Here is a 23,094-nt window from a genome sequence, read left to right on the forward strand (position 1 = left end):
ATGAGGCTGGTTGCATTTTCTTGAACATTGGTTGCCAAAATGTTTCTGTACACTTCTGCATTCATTCTGCTACTGTCATCATACATTAAGTCATCAAAAAAAGCTGAGAGAGCCTGTTCCAGAGACAGTTATGCATGCCCATGCCATGACATTACCTCCACCATGCTTTACAGATGAGGTTGTATGCTTGGGATCATTTGCAGTTCTTTTTTCTCCACATTTTTGCTTTCCCATCACTTAGATAAAGGTTCATCTTTGTCTCATCTGTCCATAAAACTCCAAACTCTGTCCAAAACTCAACTTGCTCACCTTTGTGCTTTTTAGCAAACTCTAATCTTGCTTTTCTATTTTGGTGCTGGTCAGCATCCTGCTGTCTTGCTGTAATTCTGCGTCAAAGTCTCCTGCGGACAGTAGATTGTCAGAGCATCACCCCAGCTTTCTGGAGGTTGTTGGTGATTTTACAGACACGTATTTTAGGGTTCATTTTCAAAGCTTTTCAAAACTGCTGTTTGTTTTTCTGAGCCGATCAGTTCATTGTTGGTTGCTCACATTGCCGGTGGTTTCTTTCTTTCTCAGGACATTCCAAACTCTTGATTTCTCCATGGCCTTTGTTTTTGCTATAACTGTAATTGACTTCCCTTTTTTCTTTTAGCATCCAAATTGCTTGCTTTTCTCTCAAAGTCAGCTCCCTCGTCTTCACCCTGGTTTGTGTGTGTCGTCATTGAATGCAAGACTCAGAATGCAGAAAAATGGATATAACTGATACGACACATTCCCTGCTTCAATATTTGAACAATTAATGCAACAGGACATAGCTGATCACTTAGAAAGACCTGTGAGCCAACTGTTCCAATACTTATGCTCACACCAGATAGGGGATGAAACTCTAGAAGTGCTGATCTTCTTAGCTGGTAAAACATCTATGTGTTGAATCACCCAATAATAAAATGTGACAATTTGTAGTTTTATCTCATATTCATCTTTTAATCATATTTGCAAATGTCTTGACTCCACAGCAAACAGTACTTATGGAGGGCACTGTATATATACATATATATATACTAATAACCCGAGAGAATGTGACATTCTGTAGTTTTGTCTCATGTTTACCTTTTATTCATATTTACAGATGTCTTAACTCCACAGCTAACAGAGCAATTGTGTCTTTACAGTCCCAATATGGAGGGCACTATATATACAGTATATATATATATATATATATATATATAGAAACCAGTAGATAGAACAGAAAAATAATAGGGAACGCTAGTTAGAGGGTCAAATAAAGATGGAAGAAGTAATTATGTATGATGCATTACGAAGCAGAACCAGAATTTTCACATTTATCTATTTCCATTACCTATTTAAATTCTAAATTTACTGTGACTGTGTTGAAATAATTCAGTGTTTCAGAGTTAGTAATTGTAAGTCTTTTTTCTTCTTTGCAAGATTGTAATCACATATGTAGGAATCAGCCATTTTAAAAAATGCTTATACATTCGAAACGTGACATCAACAAAGGTCAATTTCTGTATATTGTATCCTACAGGTATTAGATGTGTCCGGGGCTTCAGTTCTGGCAAAGGCTATTCCAGGATCTCAGGTTCATCTGCTAGACAACTGTGGTCATTCAGTAGTGATGGAGCGACCGAGGAAATCCGCCCAGCTCATCATGGACTTTATCATTGCACAACAGAATGTAGGAATCAACAGCACCAAAAAACTCTCCTAAAACTGGACTTTATATATCTATGATATGTGGCTTTGTGGTTGGTTGAAGGTTAAAGATCTCAGCTGCAAACTTAAAAGTTGCTGGGTTGATCTCAAGAGAAGGTGCAGCACTAATCGGAAGGTTACACATTTCACAATCCAGCTGTGTAACTTTACTTTGTACTGTAAGTCAGTGAAAGATGCTTTGGATGAAAGAATTTGAAAAGCAACATTATGATTTTGCAGCCTGTAAATAATCATTAAAAGTTATTTTTGTAGTGAACACTCAGGGACGCACATACCGCTGAGTTGAAAAGCACTTCAGAAGCTACCCAGGTGAAAAAGAAATAAATTTAAATTGTGCTTTTTCAGACATACTTACTATATTTAAATTATACTATACTAAGTGCGTATTAAATGTATTATTTTGAAACAACTTTAAGTATATTAAGTGTATTTCAAGATATGTTTAAGTTGGATTTTAATCTATTTGTAATATATTTAATATATTGAAATTGTGTTAAAATGGAACCACTTTAAGTATATTTAGTGCAATTTAAGTGTATTTCTTAAAATACATTTAAAATGTCCTTTTAATACTTCATGAACTACAGTTAGAGTATATTTGAAGCATCGTTTTAATGTACTTCAAGTACATTTCAATTGTATTTCAGCTCATTGGAAATGCATTAGCATTACACTACTAGTATATTATAAAGCTGCTTTTTTCAGTATACACACACGTACACACTTTGATATCTAGAAAACTTTAATGTATTATATATTGTTGTGTACATTACAAATATTCACAAAGTACACTAAAAAAAGGACAGCAGCATATGTACTTTGGTGAAAAACAAAAACTATTAAATGTATTAAAAATGCACTTGAAATACAAGTATGTTTATAGTATATTTGTATTACTACAAACATACTCAAGTACATTTTAATACATTATAAAAAAACATAAATAAAAAAAGACTGAAAAGCTATGGCAGAGCTATCTTTTCCATTTGTAGAACATTTCAGTTATACCGGCCTTACTAAAAAAGTACAGAATTTTACATCAGTGAATAAATAAAAATTACAATGCAATTTTTTAATACATTTAATACTACGTCTTTTTCACCTGGGTATGCAGGTACAGATCAGTGTCCTGCAGACAGTATCGATTCCAATTCAACTTAGAATAGACCAAAAATGGTTGTTTACTATTAATATATTTCTAATTTTCTTCCGACGCCATTTCATGTTTGAAGAGGCCTACCTATACAGCTTTTCTAGGCATCACAGGCACTTTCCTGATCTAATCGAATGCCCAGAAAAGCTGTCTGTTTTTAGATTTTGAGACACAGCCTATATGTTGATCCCTTTTGTTTTTCTTTTCACAATTTTAACATGATTTAAAGTTGACAGTGAAACATGCCGTCATCATCATTTGGACTTACATCATTTTCTTTCCTGTACTACTGTAGTTCTTACTGTGTTAACATTGTACATATGACTGTATGTCTTGAAAATGGAAATGATTCTTTTATCTTTTAATGGAAATTATTTGTTTGCATAATTTCCAAAAAAAGTGGGAAATGATTCAAACAGCTATTTTGTGACTTTTTTAGAATCTGGTTAATAATACTGTATTTAAATGCATATTTTATGAATGCTTTCAGTATTTTTTTTTTGTCAGTTTAGGTTCAGTTTACATGGTCTTAAAACACAGGAGATGTAGTGACATTTTCATTTTATTTTCATGACTGATATCAACATTTATCAGTGATAATGTATCACAACTTTTGTTTTGAAAGAATCTCTGGATCACACAGGAACTTAGAAAAGAACATGGTTCAAAAAATGACTAAATATCTTTATATAAGACATTTCAGAACATATTGCATCATATTACGGCTTGTGGCTTCATCGAAGTCAAAATAAAAAAATACTTAATAGCATAAATATTTTTCCAAGCTGAAAATTATTATTGTACCCTTTTAATCTAAAGACAAAATAAAAAAAATTATTAACTTAAGAATATTAACTATTAAGAATACTTTTTAAATTGTATTTTTATCAAAGATAATTCTGATTAAATCGTATTAATCTAAAAATTATTATTACTTTCATGTGCCCATGGTCTTGATAAAGTCTTCACTGAAGACAAAAAAGAACATGTACCTCCAAAAATGAAAAACAACAACAACAAAAAAACATATGTAGTTTAACTTCATTTTTGTGGTATTAATCTAAACATTATTATTACTGTCTCATGTGTTCATGGTCTTGATAAAGTCTTTACTGAAGACAAAAAAGAACAAGTACTCCCAAAAGTGAAAACAACAACATCAAAACATGTAGTTCTACTTAATTTTTTGTGGTAAAGTCTATATGAGGTGTCTAAATGATCTTTATAACAATAACAATTTTTTTTTTTTAATGACATGCAAGTATATCTAATGTAAAAGTCTTGTATAAGTAAATGTTCCCATCTGGAACTCTTGACATGAAGTCTTAAGATCGAATCATCAGAGCACTTAGCAGTATAAATATCTCTTCCAAACTGGAACTCATGAAACACTTTTTTTTCTCAAAAAGAGAAACTGAAAGCATAATAGTCCACTGAGTCTAATATACAGTAGATATTCAGCATGTGCTGCTGGTTGCTGTAAGGCTCCACCAAGGCCTCCAGATGGAGCTCTTGTTGACATTCATCTCTTTGCTGAAGGTGTTCTGGTCTGGCAGGACACTTTCCCTCCTGTTCTGCTCACATGAAGTCTGCAGCTTCTGGAAGTGCTTCAGCAGTCTTCTCTGGCTCTCTGTCTTCATCTCATCTTTGGACAGGAAGTGCACAATCTCACGGACACACCTGGAGAAGCCTTGATTGACAGCATGTGAACTGGTGTTGCAGGACGTTGAGCGTCATCTCCAGAATATCTGCTTTCTCCAGCTTGGTATCAGGCTGCTGCTTGAGGAACTCTGGAGCCAGAAGACACTTGAGCTGCTCGATGCTGCTGTTGATACGATCTCTGCGCATCTTCTCCACCCTTGGCTTTCTCAGCTGCAAATGAAGACAGAAAATCATCAGGAAAGTGTCCTTCAAATAAGCCAATGATTTAGAAGAGCAGTGAAAGCTGCTGCAGTAATGCTGCTGTAAGTAGGATATGAATGTACCTTGTTGTTGAGAGGGAGCTGCTCCTTTGAGATGATTGTAGGTGTCATGTCTGGATCGCTGTGCTGTAGATCTCTCTGTTCAGAGTGAGTCTGATTTGCACTGACTGCAGCTCCTCTATTTATACTCCCAAATCTCCATATGAATGTGTGAGGCTTGAGCTTGTTGGAATTTCTCACAATTTGGAGCCAATGGAAGAGCTCAAACAGACAATGAGGGATGTGGGCCGCCACATGCTCAATGATCCTCCATCAGGGGCTCAAAGGAGCAGCTGGAGGGTGAATCTGGGAAAGTGCTGACCTGTAGAGAGCTCATGTTCACATCAATGTCATACACAAACACATGCCATAACCTACTGAGATTTTATTTAAAGCTGCAAGTCCGTAACTTTTTGGGTTAAAAATGATCCGAAATCACTATTTGAGCAAGTAAATAACCAGCCAGTGTTCAAAACTATCGCCTTACTTTAGCCCGATTCACAACGGTTAGCTTATAATAATGTTTTCTAATTTGAGTGGTACGGGTAGGTTTTCGTGGGAAATTCGAGCATGGCACTGCATCATTACGTCACGTCTGTAAACATAAAGAAGTTGTACCGGCTACTAGGCTATCGCATGTGAGGATCCTGCAGGTGGCTGATCGTTTATAACCTTTTCTCACAGCAGCCAGAATAATTAAATGTATCATTTCAAGGGCGGATTGTAATCCATAAAGGATTATGTGTTTATGAAATGTGCTTCTGATTACAGATAGCCTGGGATTACAACGATTTGTATTTGAAAGAAAACCAGTTCGAAGGGAGCATATTTAGCTTTTTGGGTTCAAGGAATTTCTTAAAATGAAATTCGAAGAGTATGACAATTAGACTGTGCAGAAATTGAAATCTACATGCTAATACACACTACTCATAGTCACCAATGCTGATGTTGTTAACATTAATCATTTGAGAATAAAGTATAACAATAATAATAATTTGAACGGTTTGATGTGATATGAGCTAACCGATCTTTAGATTGAATCACCATTGGTAGCGAGATTTAAGCTATGGTAATGCTTTTTTCCTCAGTTGGTCAGACCAACAAACGTGGCAGACTTGTTACTTGTTCAGATGGCAATATCTAGTGAAAATGCTTATTTGGGTCATATTCCAAGACGTAGGCTAGAATCTGTGATTGCGAACAGTAAATGCGGTGACTGACTGCCACACATACTCTTCAGAACATTAGATTCATCCGCGCTGGAGCCGTGCCGCCACACAACCCACGCAAGCTAGATAATTCCGCACACAGCTGCAATTCCGATGTTTCAAACAGAGATGGCGACAATAGGCAAAACTTATGGACTGCAGCTTTAAAGGGGTCATATGATGCTGCTAAAAAGAACATTATTTTGTGTATTTGGTGTAATGAAATGTGTTTATGTACTCCCAAATCTCCATATGAATGTGTGAGGCTTGAGCTTGTTGGAGTTTCTCACAGTTTGGAGCCAATGGAAGAGCTCAAACAGACAATGAGGGATGTGGGCCGCCACATGCTCAATGATCCTCCATCAGGGGCTCAAAGGAGCAGGTGGAGGGTGAATCTGGGAAAGTGTTGACCTGTAGAGAGCTCATGTTCACATCAATGTCACTGAAGCAGCACACGCTCGTCATTACTAGAAACACGTGGAGTCAGTGAGCACTGTGAACTGAAGCATCTCATGACATCAAAGTCATGGCATTCTTACACTTTGTGATCTGAATTACTCTGGAGCCCATCGTGTGTGAGAGATGTCATCGCAGCAAAGATAATGCTGAATATAACACTAAATATCTGCACTTGTGTGAAAAGACTTGAAATGTTAATCTTCATGCAAATCCACATAAAAAATGCATATGTATTAAAAAAACAGTTGTTTTAATAAAAAGAACAAAATATTTGAACAGTTCGATTTTTATTGATTAACCTTATTTTCATTAATTTTGTTATGTTTTGACATGACTTAAATGGATATTGTATACAGTTTTACATAAAATAAAATATTGTAATATTTTAGTTTGATATTAAACTATGAAATGCAAACTAAAACACTGCTTTGTTTAAAGCACAGATGAAGCAGATGTGTGTGTGTTTGTGCTGGTCAGTGTGAGTAGATCTCATGTGAGGTTCCCACACTGACTCTCTGTGTTCACATCAATGGAGCACAAAAGCATCCAGAGTCCTGAATGGAGCATTAGTGACACTGAAGACTTCAACCTGACGTCACCAACCATCTGGAGGGAAACGTCCTGATGCACAGAGACATGTCCTGACTTGATGCAGGAGTCAGTAAGTTATCACCTTCTGATCACAATTATTATTATTATGCAATGACATGCAAAAATATGTATATTAAATGTATTATTGAATATGTAAAACCACTTCTTATTTGCTTTAGCAAATAGTTTTTAGTTACATTTTAGTTAAACTTGTGACATGTTTGTTTAGATGACAAAAGTATCTTAAGCGCCTCATGCAAAAGCTTAGTCAGTTAAAAGTTCACGATGCATTCAGGAAAATAAACCGAGATAGTGCTGGAATTCTGTTCACGCCGCTGATGACATCCTCAAACCAGCTGGTCAAGCTCATGCATGTATGTAAATATCCATAAGTGTGTGTTTGTCAAATCTTGAGCTTGTGTTGGGGTTTAGGATGCTAATGAGACTAGAACTGTGACTCTGTTCTCCAGAGTTTCCCACACACACAACAATAGAAGTGTGTCTATTCACATGATAATGAGCCTTAATGCAGGACAGATTCCCTACAAGCTTTCTCACGCCTCTGATGCTGAAGATTTGTTGACTTTGTACATGAAACTGAAGATATGTTTTTAAATAAAACATTTCATTCTGTTCTTTTCATTTTGGAGTTAGAATATCAGTGTTCAATATCAAGTTGAAATAGTATTAAGTCCAATCCATTGATGTTGACCTCTGACCTTTGGTCTCTTAGTGGAGTTCTATTGCCTTTGAGAGTTTTTGAGTGAGTTCAATTTCTCATACTCTGTTCATTCACTCAATTCAAATACAATGGCAGCCTACTGTATAATTTTCCTCCAGTAAAAACTGTAACTTAAAAATAAAATCACACGAGGAATGTGGGCCGCCACACGCTCAGTCAAAGACACTGCTTTCCAATACATATTTAAAAATGACTCTCAATCACACACTCCTAGAGCTGCTGGAGTTACAGAGACACATGGATTCACACTCATTCAGACATTCGTATTCACGTTTTGAGCATCTTGTGGGAACCTGAAATGTCCTGCATCCCCACATTCATAAAGATGAATATAAGTGACCTTAGTAGCAGATGGCAGTGACGAGAACATCCCACCAATTCATTCATCAACACACCATTGTTCAAAATTCGGAGGCCTCTGATTGGCTGAGAGGAGAGAGATGTGAGTATAAACGGAAGCTGAAGATGAAAGATCCATGAGACACCAACTCCTGTGAGGAACATTTCACACTGAAAACCCTTCAGTCAAAACTGAGCTTGAACTTCAACACTCAGACCAACAGGAATCAGTATCAGTCATGGCCACCTACATGGACATGTCTTTCCAGAGCAGCAACAAGACCCAACATGTGCAACATGCAAGGTAAGAAGAACTTCAGAAACAGATAGACGAACAAAGAACTTCAAACAAAAGCATCAGTATTTTATCTGATTTTAATATTTTAAATGCACATCAACTGACGTGATTGTGGTGTTGTTTTCAGATGTGTTCTTACGTGTTTGGAGAGAAAGTGTGGCAACAGTTTGGAGAAGCTCAAGTGTGCTCTTGGAGAGTATCTTCAGAACGGCATCCACACCTCAGATCTTCTGGAGAGGGCCGTGTCTTTCATCACCCTCAAAAGAGTTTTACTTTCCCATGACGGCTACTCCAAATACTCCCGTGACATCCTGCGTCTTTTTCCTGATCACACAGAGGATGTAGCAGCGTTATGCTCTGAAGAATGAACATCATGTGAGGATCAAGAACAAAAACTGCGACTGACTGAAAGACTGAATATAAAGAAGACTTCAAAAACCTTAGAGTTCAAGATTTCTGAAAATGTTGAACTATAATGCCTTAACGTAGCATTTATCTTCATTATTTTCTTTTTTTGGAATTATATTTCTTGCTCAAAAGAACATTTTTATATTTTTGTTTTCAAAAATGCTCATGTTTATGCATTATATGCATTATTCTTGGCAGGTACACTGCAAAATATTTTAATATTTCTGTTTGTATGATACTTTATGCTGCTTTTAGTTTAAAAGCATAATGAAATTGAAACCAGAACTCCTTAAATGGGAGTAAATGTTGTTCTACGTAATGATTGTGATTCAACAATGATCAGATTATTCATGATGAGGATCTCAAGCCATATAAATGGACAATTCTGTCCAAAATAAAATATTTACTACAATGTACATTTTAATATTTTATTTGATGAAGTTTTCTTATGGGTCAAACTAAAAAAAATAAAAAAAATATTTTGCTTGGCATTTTTTAGAGTGGAAACTATTTCATACATCTAGAAATCTAGATAAAGATTTCATAATCTGTTGTCGATTCGTTTTGGAAAGTGTGACTTAAAGGTGAAATTTGTAAGATTTTTAGGTAAAAAAATCTTGGGAACAAAACATATGTTTTGCTTTACAGAAGTGCATGCAAAAATTAGAATGACTTGCCAGAATACACAGAGACAGAAAATGGGGTAAAACAAGGGTAAACATTGGCGGTACTTTTACAAGATGGAGGAATTTGAAGGAATGTTTGAATTTTAATAGAAATGCTGAGCTTGCAAAGTTTTCACGCAAATTTTCTGTCTCCCTCTTCTGGTGCTGTTTTGAATATACAACCTGCTTCCCAGCTAACAAATTTATGTTCCAAGAACATTTTGCTAACATTTCCATTAGGTTATTAAAACAATTTCTGAATGTTCTTTGAACGTTCAAAACATCCAGTTTTGTAAATTTATCATTTTGCAAACATTATGGGAACATTACGTTTGAATATTCTGTTCTATAGAGAGAGAGAGAGAGAGAGAGACCCCACAGGGACTACAGCAGCACCTGCACCTGCTGGACAACTGCTGCCAGAACTGGGCCCGGGCAGTAAACCTCAAAAAGACCAACATTATGGTCTTTCAGAAAAAGCCCAGATGTCAGGAACACAGATACCAGTTCAGTCTAGGCAGCACCGCCCTAGAACACATGATGCAGTACACTTAGGCTACCTCGGCCTGATCATCACTGCATCGGGGAGTTTCAGTTTGGCAGTGAATGCTCTCAAAGATAAAGCTCGAAGAGCTCTATACGCAATCAAGAAAAAAATTTAAAATATTGAAATACCGCTTCCAATTTGGTGTAAAATCTTTGATAGTGTGATTCAGCCCATAGCACTGTATGAAAGTGAGGTTTGGGGTCCACTCAGTGATCAGAGCTACACTAGATGGGACCGACATCCAACAGAAGCCATACACACAGAATTCTGCAAAATGATTCTAAAACTACAAAGAAAAACACCCAATAATGCATGTAGGGCAGAATTAGGCTGATTCCCATTGATTATCAATATGTATAAAAGATCCCTCAACTTCTGGATGCATGTTAAATCAAGTCCCACAGAATCACTACATTTTAAAGCAATTCAAACCCAAGAACTGAACCCCGAAAAGAGTCCACTCAGTCAGCTAGTTCTGAGACTTACTAACCTGACTAACTCTACTAGCACTATCCAGTCTCAAACCAGCACTGCTTCTCACCCGAACATCAAAATAAATCAAATTATCAAACTATCTAAAAATACATATCTGGAACATTGGGATCAGGAAACTAAAACACAAAGTAAATTACAATTCTATCGAACTCTAAAATCAAATTATGAATTGGAATCCCAGCTAACAAATTTATGTTCCAAGAACATTTTGCTAACATTTCCATTAGGTTATTAAAACAATTTCTGAATGTTCTTTGAACGTTCAAAACATCCAGTTTTGTAAATTTATCATTTTGCAAACATTATGGGAACATTACGTTTGAATATTCTGTTCTATAGAGAGAGAGAGAGAGAGAGAGACCCCACAGGGACTACAGCAGCACCTGCACCTGCTGGACAACTGCTGCCAGAACTGGGCCCGGGCAGTAAACCTCAAAAAGACCAGCATTATGGTCTTTCAGAAAAAGCCCAGATGCCAGGAACACAGATACCAGTTCAGTCTAGGCAGCACCGCCCTAGAACACATGATGCAGTACACTTAGGCTACCTCGGCCTGATCATCACTGCATCGGGGAGTTTCAGTTTGGCAGTGAATGCTCTCAAAGATAAAGCTCGAAGAGCTCTATACGCAATCAAGAAAAAAATTTAAAATATTGAAATACCGCTTCCAATTTGGTGTAAAATCTTTGATAGTGTGATTCGGCCCATAGTGCTGTATGGAAGTGAGGTTTGGGGTCCACTCAGTGCTCAGAGCTACACTAGATGGGACAGACATCCAACAGAAGCCCAACACACAGAATTCTGCAAAATGATTCTAAAACTACAAAGAAAAACACCCAATAACACATGTAGGGCAGAATTAGGCCGATTCCCATTCATTATCAATATGCATAAAAGATCTCTCAAATTCTGGATGCATCTTAAATCAAGTCCCACAGAATCGCTACATTTTAAAGCGCTACAAACCCAAGAACTGAACCCCGAAAAGAGTCCACTCAGTCAGCTAGTTCTGAGACTTACTAACCTGACTAACTCTACTAGCACTATCCAGTCTCAAACCAGCACTGCTTCTCACCCGAACATCAAAATAAATCAAATTATCAAACTATCTAAAAATACATATCTGGAACATTGGGATCAGGAAACTAAAACACAAAGTAAATTACAATTCTATCGAACTCTAAAATCAAATTATGAATTGGAAGATTATCTCCAGGGTGTCAGAGACACAAAGCAGAGACGGATCCTGACCAAGTACAGGCTCAGTGAGCACAGTCTAGCCCTCGAGACCGGCAGACACAGAAAGAGCTGGTTACCCAGAGAGCAAGAGTGTGTGCTCACTGTGAGACAGGAGAGACTGAGACAGAGACGCAATTCCTCCTTCACTGTCATAAATACATATTCATAAGAAACCTCTACTTCAACAATTTCACCAACTTAATAAAGAACTTTACAGCCATCAGTGAAACAGAACAAATAAAGATACTATTAGGAGAGGGACAGACAGCAGCACTTGCTGCGAGATACATGTGGATGTGCCACAGCCTGAGAGACAGCAGCTGAATGTGTGTGTGTGTGTGTGTGTGTGTGTGAGAGAGAGAGAGACAGCAGCTGAACGTTTTAATTTGTTACAGTTTAATACTTCTAAGATGTTATAATATTCCATTATATTACTGTGATGTTTATTTTATTATTATTATTGTTATTATAGTATTATTTTTTTTATCTTTTTGTACATGTATACCAAGCTTTGGCAATATTGTTTCCTTTACAGTCATGCCAATAAAGCAATTTTGAATTTGAGGAGTTCAGTTTTTACAGAGAATTCGTGAAAATACAGAATATTCATGAAGAAAGACTGTGGGTGCATATGTAATATATGTAACATTAAATTGACTTTCTGCGTGTTATATATGTACATAATCAATAAACAGAGCTTTTCAAAACTGAATCAACTGAAACAATTGCTTTGCAAAATGATTGACTTTTTGAAACGCTTGAGACAGTAAAACAGTGTGGAAAAAACTCATCCCATACATGCATACTTTTTACTCTTTTTACAAACCAATTACATATCTTTTCCATTTTGTGAAAATGTTTTTGATTTTGTGTGATACATTATGTGAGCCACTTCTTTGAAATAAAAGATTCACAAATGTTTTTGAAGCTTCACATTAAAGTGCTTTAAAATCATCCATCTCTAGTATATGAGAAGATCTCAAGAGGTTCCCACAGTTGATTTCATTTGTCTTGTCCGAAAAAAACAGTATACTGACAGAAAGCGGGGCTCCTGCAATTTAAATGAAAAGTGTGATTTAATAAAAAAATTTTTTTCTAGATGTGTGTATATAAATGCATTTGTATCTAAAGGTTTGGAGTTGTGCACTGGAATTCAGATGTCATTGTTTCCATTGTCTGAGACTCCAGGACTCCAGATGTGTGTGTGTGTGTTTGTGCTGGTCAGTGTGAGTAGATCTTATGTGAGGTTCCCACACTGACTCTCTGTGTTCACATCAATGGAGCACAAAAGCATCCAGAGTCCTGAATGGAGCATTAGTGACACTGAAGACTTCAACCTGACGTCACCAACCATCTGGAGGGAAACGTCCTGATGCACAGAGACATGTCCTGACTTGATGCAGGAGCCAGAGAGTCATCAAACACTTTCTGATCACAATTATTCTCATGCAATGAGAATATGCAAAAAAAAATGCATATTAAATTTGTTATCGAATATATGCAAAACATCACTTTTGTTTGCTGTTTTAGCAGCAAATACGATTTTAGTCACATTTGTGAGACATGTTTGTCAAGATGACAAAAGTATCCTAAGCGCCTGATGCAAAAGCTTAGTCAGTTAAAAGTTCACGATGCATTCAGGAAAATAAACCGAGATAGTGCTGGAATTCTGTTCACGCCGCTGATGACATCCTCAAACCAGCTGGTCAAGCTCATGCATGTATGTAAATATCCATAAGTGTGTGTTTGTCAAATCTTGAGCTTGTGTTGGGGTTTAGGATGCTAACGAGACTAGAACTGTGACTCTGTTCTCCAGAGTTTCCCACACACACAACAATAGAAGTGTGTCTATTCACATGATAATTAGACAGACAAATTAAATCCTGATTTAAAGTAGTTTTAACGTACATGTGTTTCCCATGGCATTCAAAATTACTTAGTGCTTCTGTGCAAAAAAATGTAATAAATAAATAAAAACTAAATAAATAAATAAAGTTTACCAATGTCTCTAATCCTTGTCAATAATCAATAATACATAAACACTTATCTAATAGCTGAAAGTTTTATGCTGAAAGTTTTTATTCTGGATCTTAATACAATAACTTTGAGATTAGACCACATACAGTATATAAACAAAATAGTATTTTCTTTAATGTATTCTTAAATACTCATTTTCATCTTTGGTATAGACTTTCTTTGAATGAACCAGTGATTTATTTAATAATGTATTATAATCTTATTAATTTATTAATCTTGATTTGTTTTGATTAACATTTTTATTCTGAATTTGATTTTATAAAAGAAATTGTTACTATTTTTATTTTGCCTCAGAAATATTTTTCATTCTTTGAAAAATTCTGTGATTGTTAAAGTTCTGTCACGTTTGATATTGCACTTGGATATATCTTAAATCTTGGACTTATATCTTGAACTCTTCATTTATAATTATTATGATTATTATTATGTTTTTAATTTAATGTTTTTTGTTTGTTTGTTTGTTTGTTTTTAATAATAGTCCATCTAAACATGTATAGTGCAAAATACAGCACAAAAGATTTAGTCTTTGGGAACTGTTAGTCCTGTGGGAACCGACACACTTCTATTGTTTGAGTGATTTAATGTGATGAATACAGAAGTGTGGGAAGCCGTGTGTTTCTGTGACTCCACCAGCTCCAGGAGTGTGTGACTGCAGTCAGTTTAAAGATCTCTTAGAATGCAGCTGTGTTTCATTGAGCATGTGGCGGTCCACATCCCTTATTGTCTGTTTGAGCTCTTCCATTGGCTCCAAACTGTGAGAAACTCCAACAAGCTCAAGCCTCACACATTCATATGGAGATTTGGGAGTATAAATAGAGGAGCTGCAGCCAGTGCAAATCAGACTCACTCTGAACAGAGAGATCTACAGCACAGAGATCCAGACATGACACCTACAATCATCTCAAAGGAGCAGCTCCCTCTCAACAACAAGGTACATTCACATCCTACTTACAGCAGCATTACTGCAGCAGCTTTCACTGCTCTTCTAAATCATTGGCTTATTTGAAAGACACTTTCCTCATGCTTTTCTGTCTTCATTTGCAGCTGAGTAAGCCAAGGGTGGAGAAGATGCGCAGAGATCGTATCAACAGCAGCATCGAGCAGCTCAAGTGTCTTCTGGCTCCAGAGTTCCTCAAGCAGCAGCCTGATACCAAGCTGGAGAAAGCAGATATCCTGGAGATGACGCTCAACGTCCTGCAACGCTACAACCGCAGTTCACATGCTGTCAATCAAGGCTTCTTCTGCTGAAGCACTTCCAGAAGCTGCAGACTTCATGTGAGCAGAACAGGAGGGAAAGTGTCCTGCCAGACCAGAACACCTTCAGCAAAGAGATGAATGTCAACAAGAGCTCCATCTGGAGGCCTTTGCTGGAGCCTTACAGCAACCAGCAGCACATGCTGAATATCTACATTAGACTATTACGCTTTCAGTTTCTCTTTTTGAGGAAAAAAAAAAAAAGTGGGCTGTGCAGGAAATATTCTGATTCAATCTTCTATGAAGACTTATCTTTTCTATTTTTGAGAAAATGTCCTTTAGTTTGAAATATAACTTGCATTGCAAATGCCATAATGGCATTTTTTTCTGCAGGTCCTTAGACTTATTAGTTTACAAGTGCATTAAACTGCATTTTTCATATCATTTGGGTATAATTTTCACCTTGGAAGTGATGTAATATGTGAAAAAAAAAAAGTCAAAGCAGCTCTATTGTTTGTTTCATGTTGGAACACTTTTCTTTGTTTTGAAAATGACAAAAAGAATCTGACGGCACCCATTCACTGCATAGGATCCATTGGTGAGCAAGTCATGTAATGCTACATTTCTTCAAATCTGTTTCTATTAAGAAACAAACGCATCTATATCTTGGATAACCTGAGGTGGTGTACATTTTCAGCAAAAGCAATTATATTTTTAGAAATATTACAAAAGGGGATATTTTAACTCTTTACTCATTAAAAACAACTCAGGAATGTCATGAGCAGCCTGATAAGCAAACCCCAGGAATAATTAATGCTTGTGATAACCAAATCATGAATGCATAATGAAAACAGAAAAAAGCACTTCTTTTGATTGTTTTATTTCGCCACAGACTGATTGAAATACATTCAATGGCCTTTGTGTTTCATATTTTAAAATGAATTCCTTCACATAAGGAAACAACATTTCACTTACACAGTGAAAACAATTTCACAATGGTTTAAGAAATAAATACCCTTATAAAAGGCAGTTCAAAAGCACAGTACATGGTACTGACAGAAAGATGAGGTATAACCTCTTGAAAAATAAATCCATGATCTTTTCAGATACAAACTGCATATTATTTCCTCAGAAACACAAATACAAGCCCAGTTGGGTTTCATATAAATCTCAATAAGATTGAAAACAATCATCAATATTAATTACAAATACTGACCAACTCTTGGCCACACTTACAAAACACGAGTAACATGTTGTTCAGATTAGATCATTCTGATAATCTTTCAAATTTGAAAGAAATTTTAAGACTTATTATAAGGCCAAATTAAGACATCCTCATATAGGCATCATTTTTCAAAACAACAAATATGATAAAAAAAAAAAAGATCAATAAATGCTTTTCGCCAGTTGCAAAAAAAATGAAATATGTTTCAACATGAAACAAAAAAAAGCTGATTTGACTTTACGGTCACGTAATGCATCCCCTCAAAGGTGAAAAATTACACCCAAAGGATATGAAAAATGCTATTTAATGCACTTTTAGACTAATACACACTGCTAAAACACAGTGTGCCATCATGGTAATTTAACTAAAAAAATAGTTAAATGACATTTTCTCAAAAAGAGAAAAATCTTCATAGAAGATTGAATCATCAGAGCACTTAGCAGTACAAATATCTTCCAAACAGGAACTCATTAAACACTTTCTTTTCAAAATGACAAAATGAAAGTGTAATAGTCCACTAAATCTAGTGCAGACATTCAGTATTTAAGGCTCTACCAAGGCCTCCAGATGGTGCTCATATTGACATTCATCTCTTTGCCGAAGGTGTTCTGGTCTGGCAGGACACTTTCCCTCCTGTTGATCCTGAAGAAGTTGAGTGTCATCTCCAGGATATCTGCTTTCTCCAGCTTGGTATCAGGCTGCTGCTTGAGGAACTCTGGAGCCAGAAGACACTTGAGCTGCTCGATGCTGCTGTTGATACGATCTCTGCGCATCTTCTCCACCCTTGGCTTTCTCAGCTGCAAATGAAGACAGAAAAGCATTAGGAAAGTGTCTTTCAAATAAGCCAATGCTTTAGAAGATCTGGGAAAGTGTTGACCTGTAGAGAGCTCATGTTCACATCAATGTCACTGAAGCAGCACACGCTCATCAACATTATACACAAGTGTGAAAGACAGCATCAAATAGCTATTTTATCCATCTTATTAAACAAAGAAAAAATATATACAAATATGTAATTGTATTAAAATATTCAATAATATTTATTTATTTATTAATTCATTCATTTATTCATTCATTCATTCACAGTGTTAAACAGGAAAATAATGTTTCAGTGATGCAAACAAGATTCAATTCTGCTTTAGCTCTAAAAAAGAGGACAATAGCAAACAGTTAGTACATTTTTCAGTTAATGTCGGTTCATTGTTGACTGAGTTCAGTTTAATAACAGTGTGACAATATGTTCATATAAGTTACATTTATCTATAGAACAGCTCTGCAAATCAGTGATGTTCAGCTCAGCTCAGTTTAGTTCTCATCCAATAGTGTCAGTACATTCAAGTCAATAATGTTGCCTGATATTAAGTGTCAACTATAAGAAAGCCAAAATGGGAATTATTTATTTGTTTGTGAATGACTGAATGAACGAATATGGTCACCTACTTTTAGTTGGCCATATATGTGTTGCACTTACACTGACAATAAACAGTGCTCTAAATATTTCAATACACAGTGCATTGCCATAAAATTTATTTTTCAACGTGTGTATATGAATGCATTTGTATCTAAAGGTTTGGAGTTGTGCACTGGAATTCAGATGTCATTGTCTCCATTGTCTGAGACTCCAGGACTCCAGATGTGTGTGTGTGTGTTTGTGCTGGTCAGTGTGAGTAGATCTCATGTGAGGTTCCCACACTGACTCTCTGTGTTCACATCAATGGAGCACAAAAGCATCCAGAGTCCTGAATGGAGCATTAGTGACACTGAAGACTTCAACCTGACGTCACCAACCATCTGGAGGGAAACGTCCTGATGCACAGAGACATGTCCTGACTTGATGCAGGAGCCAGAGAGTCATCAAACACTTTCTGATCACAATTATTCTCATGCAACGAGAATATGCAAAAAAAAAATGCATATTAAATTTGTTATCGAATATATGCAAAACATCACTTTTGTTTGCTGTTTTAGCAGCAAATACGATTTTAGTCACATTTGTGAGACATGTTTGTTAAGATGACAAAAGTATCTTAAGCGCCTGATGCAAAAGCTTAGTCAGTTAAAAGTTCACGATGCATTCAGGAAAATAAACCGAGATAGTGCTGGAATTCTGTTCACGCCGCTGATGACATCCTCAAACCAGCTGGTCAAGCTCATGCATGTATGTAAATATCCATAAGTGTGTGTTTGTCAAATCTTGAGCTTGTGTTGGGGTTTAGGATGCTAATGAGACTAGAACTGTGACTCTGTTCTCCAGAGTTTCCCACACACACAACAATAGAAGTGTGTCTATTCACATGATAATGAGCCTTAATGCAGGACAGATTCCCTACAAGCTTTCTCACGCCTCTGATGCTGAAGATTTGCTCAAATAAACATAAATTTTTACAGAAATCTGAAGATTAATTTCTTAAAATGAAACATTTGATTCAGTTCTTTTCATTTTAGACTTATCACCAGTGGTTGAAGCTGAAATAGTATAAAGTTATAGCCCAATCCATTGATGTTGACCTCTGACCTTTGGTCTCTTAGTTGAGTTCTGTTGTCTCGGAGGGACTCTGAGTGAGTTCTGTTTCTCACGCTCTGTTCATTCACTCAATTCAATTACACAACAATAGACGTGTGTCCTACTGAAACCCACAGCAGACACACGTCTCCAAATGTTTAAATGACTTCAACTGATCAAACTGGCTGTTAGTTGGTTCTCTAACACAAGCGTTATGAATCAATTAGGAATCTGATACACTTTCAACATGATTTAAATAGTTGACAATCCATTCTGTCGCTTTACATTTTGCAGATAAAATAATCCATATTTTCCAAGAATGAATATGTGAAATTAAAATATCTGGTTGTTTACAGTTTCCTGTCATACAACGATTTGGATGATTAATATTTGAGAAAATATATAATTTTGTCACTTCAAGTCACTATAGTAGAATTAAATTATTAAATGCCAAGGACTTAATTGGCATAATTTACCAGTGGGATCTAATTCAAAATTCAAATGAATATATCTATCTAAATTTTAGAAACTATTTTGATGAGAATGCTCACAAAAAGAAATGCAAGAGGGCATAATCACAACATTTTTGATTTTCTATCCTCATTTTTAATTCTTGCTGTACATTAAGAGCTTTTTTTTTGTCAATCAAGTTTTTTTTTTTTTTGACAAATTGGTAAATTTTGCTTGTGGAAGAATTATTGATTAAGAAATTTTAATATAAATAATACAAGTGCTTTATATGTATATAAATATATGTATACATACATACATATATGTTTTATTGTATATATAAAATTACATATTTATTCTGGTAAACATGCATATTCTTTTCTCTTTAGGCTCATGTTTAAAATATTATATTTCATGACAAGACAGAATACAACAGCAGAAAGTATATTTGACTTTTATTATTATTATTTTGTATGTTTTGTGATGACATGATGTCACCATGAATGCAAATAAACAGGTGATAACATATCACAAAATCTGCATGAACAGATCTCCAAAATACATTAAACACATATTGAAACTCACATCAAATATTACTGAACTTTACAAAAGTCATGTGACATTTACCACAAATGATTTGCCACAAATCATTATTAACATTCCTCCACATGAGGGGTAAAAGCAAAGCGTAACAGAAACATTTAGCGCTTAATGTCAAGGTTTAATATATTCCATTAAAGGAAAATAAATCAGTCCATGTACATCCCCAGGCGTCACACTCAACAGAAGTGAATTAATTACAGAGTATGGCAGTAAAAAATACTGAACCATCTTTATATGTGATTCTGATGAGATTAAATGTCCTATGAGGACAATAGAGTGTTTATCATACTGATAATATATTCAAAACCAGTTCCCAATATGGGATATTTGTTCTTCACATAAAGCAAAGATTTGCAATTGTATAATATAAATGTAATATGCCTTCATTGAAGGTCTATACAAAAGCATTAAAAAAACACAATACATTTCCGGTGATGGAAACAAAACCGGATTCATAAAATCAAATCCAAAAATGTTGTTATTGACATCTAATACAGATGCTTTCCAAAGACGTTGCTTTCCTCCAGATGGCACTGCAGGCTAAATGCTTTTGTTGAGATTGAAGTTCAGCTGATGGAGGAATAGAAGCTCTTATTCATCAGATGATTTCAGCAACTGCTGGAAGTGTTTGAACAGACCATCATCTCCAGGATATCTGCTTTCTCCAGCTTGGTATCAGGCTGCTGCTTGAGGAACTCTGGAGCCAGAAGACACTTGAGCTGCTCGATGCTGCTGTTGATACGATCTCTGTGCATCTTCTCCACCCTTGGCTTTCTCAGCTGCAAATGAAGACAGAAAAGCATTAGGAAAGTGTCTTTCAAATAAGCCAATGATTTAGAAGAGCAGTGAAAGCTGCTGCAGTAATGCTGCTGTAAGTAGGATATGAATGTACCTTGTTGTTGAGAGGGAGCTGCTCCTTTGAGATGATTGTAGGTGTCATGTCTGGATCTCTGTGCTGTAGATCTCTCTGTTCAGAGTGAGTCTGATTTGCACTGGCTGCAGCTCCTCTATTTATACTCCCAAATCTCCATATGAATGTGTGAGGCTTGAGCTTGTTGGAGTTTCTCACAGTTTGGAGCCAATGGAAGAGCTCAAACAGACAATGAGGGATGTGGACCGCCACATGCTCAATGATCCTCCATCAGGGGCTCAAAGGAGCAGGTGGAGGGTGAATCTGGGAAAGTGTTGACCTGTAGAGAGCTCATGTTCACATCAATGTCACTGAAGCAGCACACGCTCGTCATTACTAGAAACACGTGGAGTCAGTGAGCACGCGTACATCACTGTAAAATGTATTATACACACGCACACACGTACACATTATAAAGCAAAAAAAAAAAAGAATCCCATGCATTATTGACTGGATTTACTTATGCAATTGTGTGTAAAATTAAGTACGTTAACAATTTACAATTTATAAATCATATAATAATTTGTGATATTCAGCATTATCATTGCTGCCGTGACGTCACACACACACGATGGTCTCCAGATGAAGCAGATGTGTGTGTGTTTGTGCTGGTCAGTGTGAGTAGATCTCATGTGAGGTTCCCACACTGACTCTCTGTGTTCACATCAATGGAGCACAAAAGCATCCAGAGTCCTGAATGGAGCATTAGTGACACTGAAGACTTCAACCTGACGTCACCAACCATCTGGAGGGAAACGTCCTGATGCACAGAGACATGTCCTGACTTGATGCAGGAGTCAGTAAGTTATCAACCTGACGTCAGCAACCATCTGGAGGGAAACGTCCTATCAGTTAATTTCACATTTTAAATTTCATACCATTGCATAAACTGGTAAAATAATGGAAATACGGGATTACTTAAAAAAAATTCCTTTAATTTTTTCAGAAATGTGTTGATGCAGTATTGCAAAAATGCATACGTCTGTATTACATTTGTATGATTTAGTGTATTAATGCCTTGACTAGATGTGCACAAATAAAAACTATTATTGAAAGTATTATTTTTTTCTGCATTGCAAATAAAACCTAAAAGGCTTCTGTGTACATCAAATCATTCAGCAGCTCATTACATGTATAAAAGTGCACTGAGAACCACAGCTCCTGGGGTTTTCCACACTTGGCTCTGAATGGATGCTGACTGAACAATAGAAGTGTGTCTCTCTATCTGTTGCTCATTCATTCACACACCTGTCCGTCACATCCTCAGGGCATTTTGCTTTACTGGTCATTAGTTAGAAACTGTTGACCATTTCAACCATGAAACAGTTTTGACTTGCCACAGTGACTTGCCACAGTTTTGAGTAGTGTTGGATGGATGAATGAATATGGGAACAAATACATTTTCTAATTTTTCAGGTACAGTAAATAAAACTCGAAGCAATTCACAATTCGTTTTATAGACAATATAAATGAATTGTATGGCTTAGTAGGTTAGAGTTTGTGCGTGCCAAGCTGTAAACAATCAGTGATTTTGAATGACACTGCTTTCTGACGTAAGAAATTGAAATAGAATGCACTCAAAATGTAGGTGACTTTATTCTTTATCAACTCTTAACTATCGGAGACCAAAAGGAAATATGACAAAGTGGTCACAAATAACGTAAAGCAGCAACTTTAACTATTTTAGCGACAGTAAAAATAACCCCCAAATTTACGCATTTTAAAGAAACCTTAAAGTTTTCTAAGCTTGTTAAGTAGATACGACAAGTTTTTCTTTTTTTTAACCGCCTATATTTAAATTGTACCAAATCAGAGGAAGATATAAATGCAATAAAAATCATTTATTTTATAGAAACAAACAAAAGCATGATTAAAAATCATCACAAAAATAACCAAATGATACACTGTATCTTTAAAAATGAAATAAAGGTCTTTTTTGCATGTCCTCCAAAAGAGAGCATGGTCAAACGGTTTTAAAAAACATTCAGTAAATTTCTCTTCAAGAGCAAAATACAGTAGAATTTTATATCTAAATGCACAAAATGCATCCTCAGCTTGGTGGTTACCACAATAATGTACATTACAATCAATGCACAACTTCTTTTATAAGCCCTACGAGCCTTTCCAAAATGTGCAGTGACATTATCAGAGTCCTTTAGAGAAAAAAAAGTCCAGAGAGAACAAGCAAAGTGCTATTTTCCTCTGAGTTAGATGTGCGAACACATGCAATCACATCAAGTGCTTGACTTGTTAACCCTTTTCATTTGCAGGTCAGTCTGTGATGGACGTTCGCTTTAAAACAATGGCGTCACATCCTGATCTGGAGCGGG

General features: G+C 36.0%; 2 protein-coding genes across 2 annotated transcripts in view; one reads left to right on the forward strand and one right to left on the reverse strand.

Annotated features, from left to right (window-relative positions):
• Positions 1 to 1,732, forward strand: part of LOC107701976 (monoacylglycerol lipase ABHD6-like) — a 15,471-nt gene extending 13,739 nt beyond the window's left edge. Inside the window, exon 6 of the mRNA XM_016504149.1 lies at positions 1,550 to 1,732. Within this exon, the coding sequence (XP_016359635.1) occupies positions 1,550 to 1,732 (183 nt within the window). The remainder of the gene's footprint in view (positions 1 to 1,549) is intronic.
• Positions 1,733 to 4,347: 2,615 nt separating this feature from the next.
• On the reverse strand, positions 4,348 to 21,098 carry LOC107701977 (uncharacterized). The gene is made up of 6 exons (XM_016504150.1): positions 21,045 to 21,098; positions 20,747 to 20,944; positions 16,853 to 17,095; positions 4,876 to 5,073; positions 4,653 to 4,762; positions 4,348 to 4,621 (listed from the first exon to the last, which is right to left on the reverse strand). The coding sequence occupies exons 1-6, from the start codon at positions 21,096 to 21,098 to the stop codon at positions 4,348 to 4,350; spliced, it is 1,077 nt and encodes a 358-aa protein (XP_016359636.1).
• Between the last annotated feature and the right edge of the window lie 1,996 nt (positions 21,099 to 23,094).

The sequence above is a fragment of the Sinocyclocheilus anshuiensis genome, unplaced genomic scaffold (assembly GCF_001515605.1).
Source record: "Sinocyclocheilus anshuiensis isolate Anshui unplaced genomic scaffold, SAMN03320099.WGS_v1.1 scaffold262, whole genome shotgun sequence".
In the NCBI taxonomy this organism is placed as follows: domain Eukaryota; kingdom Metazoa; phylum Chordata; class Actinopteri; order Cypriniformes; family Cyprinidae; genus Sinocyclocheilus; species Sinocyclocheilus anshuiensis.

What these genes read in the sequence shown, in the direction of transcription:
- LOC107701977 (XM_016504150.1), bottom strand. Translation starts at nt 21,098, where the DNA reads ATGACGAGCGTGTGCTGCTTCAGTGACATTGATGTGAACATGAGCTCT. An exon ending in AGCTCCCTCTCAACAACAAG is followed by an intron (nt 17,096 to 20,746) that starts GTACATTCATAT and finishes CTTCATTTGCAG; the next exon opens with CTGAGAAAGCCAAGGGTGGA. An exon ending in AAGCAGCAGCCTGATACCAA is followed by an intron (nt 4,622 to 4,652) that starts GCTGGAGAAAGC and finishes CTGGAGATGACG; the next exon opens with CTCAACGTCCTGCAACACCA.